The sequence below is a fragment of the Parasteatoda tepidariorum genome, chromosome 10, assembly GCF_043381705.1.
Source record: "Parasteatoda tepidariorum isolate YZ-2023 chromosome 10, CAS_Ptep_4.0, whole genome shotgun sequence".
Lineage (NCBI taxonomy): Eukaryota > Metazoa > Arthropoda > Arachnida > Araneae > Theridiidae > Parasteatoda > Parasteatoda tepidariorum.
Window position 1 is genome coordinate 76126996 of NC_092213.1, and position 16523 is coordinate 76143518.

General features: G+C 32.4%; 1 protein-coding gene across 5 annotated transcripts in view; it reads right to left on the reverse strand.

Annotated features, from left to right (window-relative positions):
- Nucleotides 1-411: 411 nt before the first annotated feature.
- LOC107439038 (eukaryotic translation initiation factor 5B) overlaps nucleotides 412-16523 on the reverse strand; it is a 25604-nt gene continuing 9492 nt past the window's right edge. For 2 of the 5 annotated variants that reach the window (XM_043046299.2, XM_043046303.2), the window contains exon 2: nucleotides 412-6708. In XM_043046299.2, the coding sequence (XP_042902233.1) occupies nucleotides 3337-6678 (3342 nt within the window). In that variant the 5' untranslated portion in view covers nucleotides 6679-6708 and the 3' untranslated portion in view covers nucleotides 412-3336. Of the gene's footprint in view, nucleotides 6709-12692; nucleotides 12714-12781; nucleotides 12874-15050; nucleotides 15075-16523 lie in introns of those variants that run through there. The other 3 variants (XM_071186783.1, XM_043046300.2, XM_043046302.2) reach the window with 3 other exon arrangements.

The window sequence follows — 16523 nt, forward strand, 5'->3', positions numbered from 1 at the left end:
AAACACACAAAATCTTTACTTGTACTATAATACAGGGATGCTAATCTGCGGGGATTATTTTCTGTATTCAGAGGAGTATTATGAAATCCTCAACTGAAACATTTCAATGATATCCTGAAAGTTAATTTTTACCTATAAACTCACATACATTGAATAGCAGCGATTAGAAGTTATTTAAAGAATTACAAATGAGGCCCGGATTTCGATGACATTTGAATTATTGGATATTTGCTTTTTAGTTTAGATTTTTAGGGCTTTCTTTAAAACATTATGCGATATTTTCTTTTAATTTTTTTCTTCTATATTTTCATAATTTTTTTTTTTAAATCTTGGATATTTTTTTTTGTTTAGATTTTTAGGGGTTTCTTTAAAACATTATGCGATATTTTCTTTTAATTTTTTTCTTCAATATTTTCTTAATTTTTTTTTAAATTTTAAAATACTAAAAATATTTTTTATAATCCAATGAAATTTTGATATAAAGCATTATTGGAACTTTTTATGTTCATTAAAATTGAAATGCAAAATGTTCTGAGGTCAATAAATTTTCCTGTTTGTTATTGATAATAACAACAAAAAAGGAAATAACATAACATTTCAAACTTCAACGAACATATTGCATTGCTTCATAGATTTTGATCTGAATGAAAATAATTTTAAAGAGTCATTGTTTTAGTATAATATAGCTGCTTTATTCAAACACATTGCTGGTGTTTATAAAAAAACTTTGTTTTATTATAAAACAAATATTATAAAAAACATTATTTTAGTATAATATTTTTACTTTAAAAAGGCTTTATTGTATTTATAAGAAGAAAAAAAATTTAGCATTTTTTTACGGATATTTATGGGGATTTTATGAATCATCAAAAATCCGGACTCTAATAAAAAAAAATTAAAAGTTTATAAAAATATCCGAAACTTGCATAGAATATAACTGCCAAGTTAATAAAAAAAAATCGTTTCTGTACAAAAAAATATTGCAACAATTATCTACATTGAAAACAAGACGGCGCTTATGAAAAGTATAAAAATAAGGGAACATAAACAAAATATTAAATATTAGATAAAATGGCTTTAAATTTAAAGCGGTTAGCATCCATGATAATATAAAATGTTTGAAAAAAAACTTGTTAAAAAAAGGAAAGCACAAATTAAGACAAGCCCTAAGCAATAAACACAAAACGATATGTATGGCAACAAAAGTAAGAAGAAAAAATTAAAACATTCATTTAACAAACTGTTCTAAATAATTAGGCCTAACTAAATCGATACCAATTTCACCTTAGCTCATTTTCCACAGTCAACTAATTTGGTCCGTAGAGGTATTATGAAGTACGTAGACGTACCTTATTAATATAATGAGGCTATGTCGATAACAATTGAAGTTTATATCACAAGCATTTGATTTTCACAAAAGATTTGATATCACTTCGATAATCACAAAGACGTAAGAAAAATTTAAATTACATTAAGAATTTGAAAAAAAAAAAATTTCGAATACAAACATAGAATAAATTACCAATTCTGAAATAAATTTAAAAGATCAATTTAGGGAAATAAAAATTGCTTCTTTTCGTGCGCAATAATGAATTGAAAGTTTTACCTAAACTTTATTTTATAAAGTAAAATAATCATTTGCAATTTACCTAACAATTGCTGACAACATTATGATACTCAATCACTATGCTCGGCAATAAATTGCGAAAATTTTTCCGAAACCTTTCACTCGTTTCTCTATTTAGCATTCCCTTGGGAATTTTCAGCTAAAGCAATTAACTTTCTGGTAAAGGAATTGGTAAACAGCTCAATTCCCGAAAAATGGTCAAATTCTGAAACATTTATGGAATAGGGTTGAATGAAATGACACAAAATTCTTTCCGAAATTTTAGATTTTGGTATTTTAATGCCATCTACCACCGAAAATTCGTTATCTTATATACACACTGTGACCTGCAAATATGCCATCAGTGAAAATTTCACAGCATCGACGCCAGCCATGAAAAACCAAGAATGACATAATTTCAGTGGTGAAATGAAAGAAAATTGAGTTCATGGTTGATACGATTCCAATATTAGAAATTTTCGTCAGTATTAATTCGAAAGACACGCGAACTTCTTCAAAGATTTCCTCGTGTCTTGTCTAATATATTTTTTTAATTTTGAAGATAATCTGGTACGGGAATCGAATAAAAGAACAAATTCCCGCACCAGAAAATATATTTTAATTGCAAAAAAATATGTATCTCACATCAAACACAAGAGAAATCTTTCAGATGTGACTGACATATTTCTCAGCAAAAAAAAAAAAAAAAAGATTTATTAATTGCCTCAATAGATCATTTTCAAACGATATTGAACTGATATACAATTTCCAAACGATAAATTTCGCCTATGATAATTGCGCAGGAGAATTAATCATCTAAAATCCTTTAAGTATAATCCACACATGTGACGTCATTCTTACGTATTTTCTATTGCCTCAATAATTTCCTATAACATAATTTATAATTTAATGATACCGTTTTCTAATTGAAAGGTTAAAAAATATCTGGGAGTGAAATTGGCATCAACTATCGAAGGAAACCACGTACCAGAATAGGAACTATTTTATACAAAGACACAATTTTTTTTTCACCTCATGAAGATACCGGTATAGAGTAAAACTTACAACATGATAAAAAGAAAAACAAAACTATGTATCACAAAGTTTTTCAGCAGTACTTTCAAGTAACATCAACAGATTTGGCATGTAAAAATAGAAAGTTTTTCTCATTTACTCAATACAGTAATAACCTAAATTTCAAAATAAACACAATTTCCGGGGCACACTCTCAATCCAATTATTTTGAACTCGGATAGTTAACTGCAAAAGATCGTTTCGTGTAAAATATTCTATTACATACATTTGCAGCAATTGAGAAAAAAAAATCGGGTAATATCAGAAAACATACCTTTTACATTAAAACTATAATTTTCAACAAATGGCTTATTTTTCTAATTGCTATTTTATAACTAAAGACTCAATTAAAAAGGTAAAATTCCTAGCTTTGCTAAGTTTCATTTTTAAGTACCAAAAATCATATATATTACAGAAAAACCCTAGTTCAATAATAATTCCAACACAAGTTTTAGGCCTAACATCGAAACGTGGCATAATTAACTAATTCAGACACCGCCGAAATGATAGTAAATTTAAACCTAAAGCAAAGTCATATCTCATGCATCACTTAGTAAGCAGTTTAAAATAAGTTTGAGCAGAACTATCGATTACAAACAAACAACGGAAAAGCACTTCATCGAGCTATCTAAAAAAATGACCAGATGAAAAACCACCTAGGTAGTATTAAGAACTTTTTTCAGCTCACTCATTAAGTGCCAATCTGAAGGGCTGAGCTCATCTTTGTAGTACTCTTTGAGTACATCGATGGATTGTCGACTGATACGACTCACCAAATTGTCATCAGGTTCCAATTCCAACGGCTGATGAAGATCACTGTCAACAGTCACCAAGGCACTCTGGCCTTCTTTGGCACATAAAACAGTTTGACCATCTACTTGAATCAAAGTAACCGTTCCGATGTCGAGATTAGATCGCTTGGGAACGCACAGGGGCGTTCCATTTCTCAGCACTCCAGCCTCTACAGTCACGTGCAATACTAAGGGAGAACTGCAATCTGCCGTTATCTTGGCCAGCAGTGTGAGGATGCAAGGGAAAACGGCAAGATGCCGTTTCTCATCCAGCTTCTTCAGATGATTCTCTCTGTGTTCAACGAACATATCGAATAGATGGTAGATTATGTCAGCGTGCAAGATCTTCACCCCCAGATGATCAGCAAGCTCTTGGGCGTCTTTGTCTACCTTGACGTCAAAAGCGAGTATGGTCGCATACTGACTGTCGTGTTCCAACATTATGGACGCTTTCATGACGTCCTTCTTCACTACAGGACCCACCTTGACACCGAAGTATGGTATCCCCGATTCCGAGAGGTAGTCCAACAAAGCTTCCAAAGATCCCAGAGTGGACGCTTGTACGTAAACTCCACGTTCAGATGTTTTAATGTGATTCACTGCAAGACTTATAAGCTGGGACATTTCATTTTTAAGTGCCTCCATTTTGCTGGGATTCTGAACCACATAAAGTGGCATACCAGCTAATGTTTTGTCTAAATCCTTGCCAGAGATCTTGACACCCTGAGCACCCTCTACAGTTTTATAATCTATGTATGGATTTTTCACCCTTAGTTCTTTCAGAGGATGCGGCATAAGAAGTGAGCGAATCTGAGTGACAAAAGGACCATCTTGTCCAGCGAGAACGATAGTATCACCTTCTCGAAGCTGGCCATTGACTAGGATCACATCGATTGTCGTTCCCAAGCCAGGGGTTACTTTGACTTCCAAAACTGTGGCTTTCAACTCGTCAGAGTAAATCAGTTGCTTGTACATCATAGACTGCGTGAGCTGAGTTAGAAGACTCAAAATGTTGCCCATTCCATCTCCAGTTACGGCCGATATGGGGACCATTGAAACAAATGTTCGGGGATTTGAATTCTCATAATACAACGCAGCGTTCAAACATTCTTTGGCGAACTGAAGAACTATATCTTGGCACCTCTTCTTGAATTCCCAAAGGGTATTTTCGCTTTGACTCTGAATTACCTCGACGATATCGGCGTTCTCAATACTTTTCCAGCCGTATATGCGATCTAATTTATTTAAGGCGACGATAAAAGGTGTTTTGCTTGCCTTCAAGAGATTTAAAGACTCCAAAGTCTGGGCTTGCAAACCATGCATTATATCAACGACCAGGACAGCGATATCACAAAGAGACGTTCCCCTCGAACGCAAATTTCTGAAAGACTCATGACCAGGAGTATCTATTACGAGTAAGCCAGGCACTTCCACATTAAATGTATCAAAGTCTTTAACCATTTTGCACTTCTCTTTCAAGGCGTTTCGTGGAATCATTGTGGCTCCGATCTGCTGAGTGATGCCACCAGCTTCGGAATCTTGAATATGAGTTTTTCTTATATAGTCCAACAACTTCGTTTTACCCGTGTCCACGTGACCCAAGACGCATATCACAGGTGACCTCAGTCTCGATTCGGACTCTTTGTCTTCCATAACTGTTTCGCTTATCAACGAGGTCGTTTTGACGTCAGTCTGAGTTGGTTTTGCGGCAGATTCTTTGGCCTCCGATTCCAATGACTTTTCGGAGGGAAGATTGTCGTCGTCCAATGCATCCGAATCCTCAGAAAAGCTGTAATGACCCGTATCTGATTCGGTAGCGAGAGACCCGATTGAAATGAAATCGAGAGACTCTTTGGATTCGAAACTGTTCGGAATATCAGAGAAACTTTCTTTCGATTCTTGCGACGAAAACGACTCAGTTTTGTTGCGACTCACTTCACTCCTGTCGGACTGAGTCGAATCGAACCTTCTTCGAACGGTACTTTTGTAGCTGCCAACTCGAACACTCTTTTCTGGTCTCTCACCGATCTGAGGAATGTCCACACCCTGCTGCCTGTATATTTCGATAGTTGCTTGCATCCGCGCTCTAGCCTGCTTTTGGGACTTGGACAACAAACGTCCTTCAGATTTCAGCCTCTCCTTTCTTGCTTTCTCCTTTAACTTCTTCTTCTCTTTCTTTTCCTGCTCCAGCCTTGCAATTTCCTGCCTTCTCTTTTCAGCTTCTTCTGCCTCCTTTCTTTTAGCCTCCTCTTCCCGCTTCCACTTTTCTTCTTCTTCTTTGGCTTTTCGAAGAGCTTCGTGAATGGCAGCAAGTCTTTTCTTACTCAGTTTCTTCCTATCTTGCTTACTACTATCACCCGTATCAAACGAAGGTACGGCTGGGCACTCAGTGGGAGAATTCTCTGAGGAAGGAGTTGTATTTTGGCGAGATCGACCTACCTCATCAGTTGCCTCTTTATTCGCTTTATTCTTAGGCCTCTTTTTCTTTTTATGACTTTTAGATTTAGTAACATTATCAACATTACTTGGACTAGAGCTTTCGGCATTAGGTTCATCCGAGAATTTTATCTTTAAGTCTAGGACTTCAGGCACATTTCGCGTATCGACTAAACAATCAGGGTTACAATTATCAATAGTTCCATTCACAGAATGTTTATTTTCTTGTAAAAGCACCCGCTTGTCGCTGCTTCCATCACAAGCAGACAAATTTTTATCACAGTTAATTTCACATTCACGAGTCTCTGAGCAATCACTGCTCGTGGCGTTGGCGATCTCATTGAGCAATTTCTCGTCCTCCGACTCATTATCACAGTCAGCATCAGGTTCGGCAGTCTCGACTTCCAAACCAGCTATGAGGGCAAGTATAGATTCTTCCTTATCGTCTTCCGATGTCGTATCCTTGCAATCAGTGGAGCTTCCATTAGCAGGCTTGTCGATGGAGTGAGACTTGCTCATCCAAAAACTGGAGTAGCAGCCCACGTCAGCTTCTTCGGAACAGACGCTGATCCTGCAGGAGTTGTTTCGGGACCTCGAAGTGTAAGGGAAATCTTCCGGCGCGTCTGGAGATCGTTTATTATGTCGCTTGGGCAGAACAACCTTAAAATCATCAGAGGTGAGGAATTCTACAGGGCAATGGTTTCCGTTCTCTTCAGAATCACTCTGGGATGATTGAGTGGCATACTGCTTAACTTTCCTGTTCCTTCCCATTTAGAGCTCCAAGCTCATTAAAGTTATTACCTGAAACAGACAAAACAACCAGTAAGTACTATAATCAAACGTTAACAGAATTTTTTAAAAAAGAAAAAAAAACGGTCTGAATTAGACATACTTATTATATAGATACATTTATTAACAAAAAAGAAAAAAACGGTTTAAATTAGACATACTTATATTCCAACGGTTTACACTAACAGGCTAATTTAGCAAACTGGAAATGTGCAATTATACCGGGTTGTTAGTAAATCGAAGGTACTGAGAGGCTGATAGCTCTGATTCAACTAAACGGATCCAAAAGAGCCGTGATGGCTCAGGGGACAGAGCGTTAGCTTTCCAATGAGGTAAACCGTGTTCGAATCCCAGCGATCCCAATTCAAAAATTTTGATGGTTTTCTATTAATGGTCCAACCATCAATAATTCCATCATCAACCATCATATTTTTTGATAGTAACCAACCTAAGTAACCATCACCCCAAAGTAGGTATTCGGACTGATTTATGATGGTCCAACATAAGAATAGCAACTTGATAGTTTGTTCAAATTAAGCCATCAGAAATTTCCATCATAATTTCTTAGAAATCAAATGTTGGAACGATCATGAATAACCATCAAACCAATGTAGGAATTCGGACTGATTTATAATAAATGGGCCAACACAAAAAAAAAAAATTGTATGGATGGTATATTCTTAAGAACCAACAAGAATTAAAATTAAACCATCGTGGAAACGTATAGTTGGAATCATCATGGATTATTGGTTCATGAGAATCAAACTTCTCTTGATGGTTAACCATCATAGCATTAAAGTAGCATTTTTCATCAAGGAATGATGGAAGTTTGTTGGCATATCAAAAACCACAAACACATAATGAAAAATGTTGGACGATGGCGACCATCAAATGATGTTGGACCATCTTGAATCACACATAAACAACCAACATAAACCATCAAAATGATTTGTTAAAACACAAAAATTTTGTCTTGGGATGGCTGGTCGATACGAATTCCGCATCCGGCTTGCACCGCGTTCACAGTGCTGAAGTAAAATATTCTCAGTGGTAGATGGATCATGGGTTAGAGTCCCCTTGCCGTCATTCTAACGGTGGGAGGTTTTCCTCTCAATGGGGGTTAGTTCCAAATGGGGGTTAGTTCCATCAAAAAAGTCCTCTACGAAGACAAGTTTCTCCCAGCACTTAATCCAGGAGTTCCCTTGTCTTCTGGTTTGGGTTCAAAATTAAAAGGCTAAGGAGTTGAACACTGGTAGTCGTAAACTCAAAATTGGGTAGGCTTGTTCAACAATGGTTATAAAAAAAAAAAAAAATTAAAGGAAAAAAATAAATAAAACCCCGATCCGAATGAAACTTCAAATATTTATTATTTAGGTCATGGTCCCGACGTTTCATCCGTAAAGAAAACAATTTGAAACATCGCCGATGGATGACGATGCAACACTAAAACCATATTGAAATGATGCATACATGCGAATTGTGGCCTGACAATTCGCATGTATGCATCATTTATATGTCCACAGAGAATTCAGAGCTGTATGCATTATGACCACAGAGTATGCAGGTTGTAAACAAAATATTCTTTAAATATTTTTAGCAGTCATCTTTTTTTTTATTGTGTTACAGAGTTAGTTATGGAAAAGTTTCAAATTATATTTTTTCCAGAAACCTTGGCACCATAATCCAAACACCAAATGTTTGTGCAAATTATCCGTTCGGTAAAATCAGAACGAGTCTCTGAGCACAAGTTTAAATTCAAAAAAAACAAAACACGAAAAAAAACACGTACATTTTATTTATTTTTTCCGAAAAAGGACATTTTTGAGAAGTATTTGATTTGGTTTGTACCAAACAGCAGATTAAGCCGATTTGGCACCTCTAGTTTCACGTTGCTTTGTAATTCAAAAAACGACTTTTTGAAACTCGCGTATTTCTGATTTTTTATACTTTGATACAATTTAAATGCGTCTTAAATCATTCATGTGTTATTCTTAGAGAAACGTATAGATAGAACCTTTTACCTAGAATGACAGGAGAGGCCAGAGTGCTCCCTTACGTGTTTTGGCAGGTTTGGATATAAGATATATGCCGATTTTATTTTTTTTTAAAAAAAAGTATTTCAACATAGATATAATTATTATTTATTGATAGAAGGAAACTTAATTATCTAAGAAACTAATATATAAGTTTAAATCGAATATTTTCGGTAACCAAATCGTATAAAATACCAAAAAATTTTGATAGCCAAATCTATTATAGGTTTTTATTAAATTAATTATGATTGATTTTTAGATTTCGGACGTCTAATTAATCTACACTTTAACAATCTAATTTGGAGTTTCAGTCTATCTAGTGCTAAACTTGAGACCCGACATCTATATATAATGACACGATAAAAAAAAAAGAACGAAATTATGTTACTATGTGTAACAAAAACAGGGTGCGTAGCCAAAATTTTTAACAAAAATAAGCACCTTTAAAAGTATTTTTGAAGCACTAATAATATTTTTAAGTACTATATACAATAACAAAATGCAAAATAATTTTCAAACAATTTACATGATTATGATAAAATAACTAGTTTCTGACAAAGAACTTCCTCTAGGTTATATTAGCCACCGTAAAAAGATCGAAAGATTTTTCGGTTCTATTTCAGAGGGGGGAGAGGAAGCCTGTGAAATTGTGAATATCTTGCAAAATGCAGCAGAGTTGCACATGAGAGTCCTAGAATCTCACCGTACTCAGCTCAATAGACGCACACGCGGACTCGCAAGTATTTCAACAAACATGTAAAATGATTGGCGTTTTCATACGCTATATGGACCGACGATAGGACAAAATGGATTGCGGTTGAATAAATTGCGAAAACGTTGAATAGAACAATATGAAAAGCACGCTTATGCATAATACGTCGCGAAAATCGACAAGGTAAAGAAAAGAAAAAATCTCATTTTCGAAAAGGGAAAATTAAGCACTTTTTAAAAAAATAATGAAAAAAGCACCTTCAAGCCTTTAAAGTACGAAAATCGAAAATAAGCACCTTTAAGCACTTTTTAAAAACGCGACGCGCCATGAAAAACAAATGAAGTTTCTTACAGTGCTTTTTTCCAATGAATGAATGAGTTCTCACAGTTAAAAGTATATTTATGGTTTTCCCAGAATTCTCTAACAATTTTAACGTTATTTTTGATACATATAAAACATAACACATAAAAAAATAGTTTTGAGAGTGGAAAGAAAAACGTTGTTTTTAAACCGAATAATAATAATTGTTGTATACATAAAACAAGATGCAGGAATTATGAATGGCTTATTCATTATCAAATCCAGAAGAGGGGATCTCCTAAATTCCAGAATAAAAACTCGTATATTTCATACTTTTTATCAGAAAAAGCGCCGACATTTCAAACGATTCCGCTTTTGGGAAATGCCGAAATTGGAGAAAGCATAAAAAAAAGAAGAAGAAAAATAGAGATGCTTTCTCTGTCTATTCGAAAAGTAAAAATGTCATGTCCTTCCACAACAAGGTGACAGGGTGATGTTTCCGCTGTTTACAAAAACAAGACCACCCACGCCGGCAATTATCTAGTATTTATAAAGACCTCCTTTGCCTATTTGGCGATTTATTTATAATTGTTGTTTTTAGTCCATTTCATGTCAAAAATAGTTGAAATCAGCCTCAATTATCTACTATGTTTACTCTATATAATTCATTAAGAGGAAGTTATATCAAGGGAGAAATTCTTCATGGCAAATACTCTTTCATGTCCTGCGGCAGAATTTGTTCCCTAGCATTAATATTTTTTTTAAAGATACTTTTAATTATAACAATTACTAATTTAAAGTAACAGAAATGTTGTGTTTAGAGAAGAAAGTATAAAATAAAAATGTATAAAAATTTGTAGTTGTATAAGTATATTTTAATTCTAATATTATAGGAGCTTTCTCGCATTTTGTAGGCGGAAAAATGAACTAGGTATTTCCTCTTTCGAATTACTTTACAAAAATTAAAATTCGTAAATAAATTAAACGATGGTAAATTAAAATTCGTACATAAATTAAAAATCATAAAATCCGCGCAGTAACTCCAAAATAAAGATCGACGACGAAATAACGCGAATAAGACTCTTTAAAAAAAAAGAGATACTCAAATAAGAAAGAAAAAAAAAAAAAAAAAATTTTTCGAATTTCTAGAGAGAGCTATCTTTCGCGATTTCTGATTTTTTTTTATTTTATATTATTAATTTGAAATTCTAGCTGAAGCCAGTCATTACGGCCTTTTTTTTCCAATCCAAAATGAGAATAGAAAACGACGATTATTTCTTTCCTCTCTGATGCGCAAGAAATAAATCCTTGAAAAAAAATTCTGCAGAAAAAAAAAAAAAANAAAAAAAAAAAAAAAAAAAAAAAAAAAAAAAAAAAAAAAAAAAAAAAAAAAAATCGAAGAATTATGCAGAAAGGAAAATTAAAATTTTTTCATTCCTAAATGAAAAATTCTGTAACGCTCTGCGACAATGTCGCCGCAATCCTGCTATGGAGTTTTCATGTACATAAGCAATTTAAAGATCAGAAAAAGTTAGTTCAGGTGAACCTAGAGTGAACCATGTTTGGGATACTGAAAAAAAAAAAAAAAAAAAAAACTAATATAAGTACCCCCTCAGCACTCTTATTTTATTCTTTTTTTTTCTTCTCCTAAAAATGAAAAAATATAATTTTTTCACAGTCAATCACAGTTATAGTATCTTAAATTTGAAATAAACCTCAAATTTTATACTTTTACTCGAGAGTTTCGGCCTCTGCTCGATATCGCTTGCCAACCCCCACAATCTCTTCTCAATAATTTTTTTTTCCCCGCGACAGTTACATCGCAATTAAAAATTAGCTATTTAAACGAAAAAAAATTTGTAATGACTTTGATGAACTATGAATAAAAAAAAATCTAGGATTCTAAAGAAAGTTCTTAATAAAGACATCCAATTAAAATATTTAACATTTAATGACATCGTATACAAAAGTGAATAATTAGAATCAATCATTAATACAAAAAAAAAAAAAAAAAAAAAAANAAAAAAAAAAAAAAAAAAAAAAAATAAAAACGAGACAAAAGAAAAATTTTTTTTTTTCTTCATCAGGGGGAAAAACATGTATCAACTATCATCTTAATTATTTGGCTAAAAGCAATTATTTAGTTATTTTTTATAAACAAATAGAAGAATAGGTTGAAATTGTCTTATCAATAACTCAAATAAACCTTTGCATTTTTTTTTTTTAACACACTGCTGAAAACAGTTTTTTTCTTTCACCACGCAATAATTCTTTTACATTATTTATTTAAAAGTGAAATACTAAGCACCGTTTTCAGGAAACTAAGTTTCGCTTAAACTCTCAGTTTCTTTTTTCTTCTTTTTTTTATTATCATATACAGTTTTTTTGTGAAAAATTTACAAATTAAAATTTATTGATGTACGCGAAAATATTTTAATACTGTTAAGGGATGGTAAAGAATTTTTAACAGGACGATATTTAAGTTTCGTGTATTTATTTTCTTCAGAAAAAAAAAAAATCAACAAAAAAATTTTTTTTTTTTTTTCCTTATCTGAGCAAAAGAAAATTTAACAAGTTACTCAGTTGCACACGAAATAAAATGTATATCCCAAATAATAAAAATAAAAAGAATTATGTCCCCCCCCCTCTGCCCTAAAGGTTAACAACAACAACAAGAACTATAATAATAAATAATTTAATTTACTATGAATCCGGCTTACAAAGTATCAGAAAAAGATCAACCCATAATAAGTACATATAATAAAAAACTTTTACCCTATAAAAGAAAGATTTCAATGTACTTGCAAGTACATAATAGCTGAAGTTAAATATTAAATAACGTTATGAAAACTCATAGCAACAATTTCCAATCTGTTTATTTCTAACAGCATAAAAAGAAAGATTAGATAAAAGCACCTTAAAGAATTGAAAATGTCAACAGTTTTTCTTACTTCCATAGAAAATCATCGATGTTAATAGACACTCATGTTTATTTCTAATAATTTTCTATACTCACCACAGATAAATTACATTAGCTTACCTTAACTACAAGTGCTGAATATTATCCGATCTCAAAAGTTTTCAGCAACAAAATTCCAACTAGTAGTTTAAACAAATTATTTGGGTAACAACGAAATAAAACTTACAGTTTATAATTCGTTAGCCAATAAGAACTTTTTTTAAGCTGACGTCGTCGCCAAGGTGATGAAACATCGATTTAACTACTATTTTATCGCATTTTTGCAACCGGAGAAATAAATGTAAGAAAAACAAAGTGGCGCATTTATCATTTAACAAGAGCAATGAAATAATTCAAACGATATTATACTTAAAAAAGATAATTACTCTTCTAAAAAAATAGTAATGCTCCTAAACTGATGAATAGCGAATGTTAGTCGTCTAATATAAAAGAACATGAAAAAACCTGCATTTATTATGAGGAATAAGACATGCTGAAATAAACTTACCATTTTTACTAATTTAGAATAAATTAAACTTGCAATAAACTTCCAATTTAGAATAAATTTCTGATTGCAAAAAAAGTTTTTTAAGTGCGAAGAAATTTAAGAAATTTATTCAGCTGCTTATTTTTTATAGAACAATTCGTTTTATTTTCTAGTTAGCGTATTTTCAGTTTCTAATTTTAAACTTAAAGATAAGACATACAAGAGATTCGTTTAGTTTTCTAATTCGCGCGATTTTGTTGTACTTCTCTAATTTCTAAATTTAAATATAAGTAGAATAAAATAAAACGCGTGAGAACACCTTTGTGTTTGCTAGTTTTGTCCAACTTTCAGTAAAGTTTTGTTCTAAATGATCTAATCAGCACAATGAAATGATACATATAAAAAAGATGAAGTGTTTCTTATTTTCTTTTGAAAGGATTGCCTGATTTTGACCTTTTAAAGACAATTAAGGAGCGAGGCTCAAGTCAGGAAGGTCTGGGGTTCGAATACCGAATAAAGGATAGATGATTTTCCTTCTCTTCTCTGTACTATATGCCCTGCTTATTGTGAGAGCAACATTGGCCCACCCAGTGCCCCCGAGAGAGTGGCCAACAACCGGACATTCTGATACCGGAATGACGGACTGATACGGAATCCGGAAGTCAATATTCGGTCGGTCCTGTATAAATTACGGTTGTAATTCCTTGTTACATTATTATTAAATTACACATCGCTAATTTTTCTTAATCATATAATATTCAGTTTTTATACGCTACAAATTGAAATGGGAGATCAGCATTTTTTTAATAGGAACCCGCTCTTAGTTAAAAAGGACCGGGAATTGCCGCGAAATCCTGGAACTTAACGACCCGTAGATTCTCACAAGTCTAGCGGCTTCACTGAATTATTCTATTATAATAAATAGTATGATGGGCAAAATAAATAAAGTGCATTTTTTAATTGCTCAGACTTATATGATTTTTTTAAATTTTTTTTTACGGATTCTGTTTCTGCAATAAATACTTTTAAAGGATCATTTGGGTAAAAATTTACGAACATAGGTTGAAAAAAAAAATCGACAACATTTAAGATAAATCTAAGACTCTAATTGGATAGTATCGCTGAAGTGTAAAAAAAATCATAATATCATATAAAACTGAGGCATTGAATTCGAATTGATGATTTACTTTATGGCCACTTGAATGGTTAAGTTATTTTCCCCACCTCCAAAATTTTTATTATGTAAGAACAAAAAGATAAAAATTACAGTAATCATGTTTTGGTGACGCAATGAGAAATACATATATTCCGTTAGTTGAATTCCCGAGAATGTTATTTTTTTTCCATCGCTTTTTGTTCTATGTCCATTGATTGTATGAGGCAATTCGAGAAGCAGAAAGAAACCACTATGAGTAATGAATTAATATGGGTTTCTTATTTTTTATTAATTAGACATACTGAGTTACAACTTCATTTAACACACTTATTAAATACTTAATTTAACCGTAAAAATTTGATAATTATCCCAGATTTCCAAGACTACAAGATTTTATAGAATCCCTAGACTTACATCAATGAAACAAACCGTCAAACCAATGAAGAAATCATTGCAAATAGAGTACTACAAATTATGCATTACAAATTGAGTAATTATAAGTTTTAATATTAAAAAAGTAAAATTAATATAACTTAGTTTTATATCTATTGTAAACTTATATTACCTGTAAATAATTTTAGTAATAAAATTGTGTACATAAAAAATTGCAAAGCCTTATAAAAAAGTTACGATTTTGTCTCAAAAATAAATTTTTACGAGAATAAAATACAGTTACATTTAAAAAAAAAAATCAATAAAATAAATACCTTGAATATTGTGCAGAAGAGCTAAAAAAAATTAAACAAAACGCAGACTGAATTATTTTAAGTTTAGGAACACCAGATCTTTAATAGTTAATTATTCTAATAACCAGCTTCACTAATATTATTGTAATCAAAAGGGAAAAATCCTTATTTGTAGCTACAAATTAGAAACAGAAACTTTAAATGATAAATTAGTAGATAAATTAAGAGATAAAAGAAATCGAAACAGAAACGAAACTATTCCTCATATTGTTCTGACACGAACTCGTTGTGCCATCTATTAAACTGAGGTGGAACTATCCCATTTTAAGAAAGTAATGCGTATCTTATTTTGCGAACTTAAAGGAATCTATAAATAAATTTTAAAGCACGTTTTCCACTGTAAATTACTATTTACATATTACTGTAATTTGAGTAAGAAAGCTAATTCTTTAATAAATTCCGTTAAATTTTAAAGTTCTTAAACGGAAATATATTGAAAAAAAATGTAAACCAGAATGATAAAATAAAGCTTTCCTTAAAGGAAATTTAAATTAAGAATTGTTTTTGCTCCCCCCCCCCTAAAAAAAAGAATAATTTAGCAAAAATATCTAGCAAACGAAGTTCCTAAAGCTTTAAAATCTTTAAGCTTTTCTAGGAAACTAAGTTTTCTAAATAAAAATTCGTAATAAAGTAATTAATAGTTGCTTTAATTTTAAAAAATGGACATAAATTGGAACACTATTTTTGAAACTTTCAGCAAAAATACAGTAAACCCCTATTCAGCCAAAGGTGCGTAAACGCAACATTTAGTTAAATATTTTTTATTAACCTTCCGTTAGTCGCGCACTTGTTTCCGACATGGTTAGTCGCGTTGCACCTATGAGGTGTTTCTGATTTTTTGAAAGCCAAATGAAATTTAGTCTAGTTTAAATAGTTAATTGTTACCAATTTAAGACTCTTTAGAGAGATAAATATCAAAAAACTTATTTAGCGAAGTACCGAAGATAAATTTTTCTTGCTCCCGCGTCGGATCTCTTCCTCCATCACAAGATGTTCAACCAATTGACGCAAGAAGGTTCTGCGGTTTTTTACTCCGTAACCATTTTCTGTGTATATAACTTGACCATTTATACCTGCTACGTTGAGAAGGACAGAAAATGAGATAAAATATATATATTTAATTCATAAAAATATTATATCCATAATACTTGCGTCAATGGTCGCGCTGCACCAGAGGGGTGATTTGAGCGGTTCCAACTCTCCATCGACATGTTCTAAGGTCGGTTTTACACGGACATTTGAGTAATCCAAAGTTAGGAACATAACATTAGGCTCGACCCCCGGAAAAATCTATTGACGGCAAAGGAGGTGGAAGTGCAGTAGGGATGCACCTGTGAGGTGCGCGCGACTAACGGAAGGTTAACTAACGGCACGGTATCGGACCTTAATATTGACCTATAATTTTTAAATTGGACCACGTATTATATTACAGGG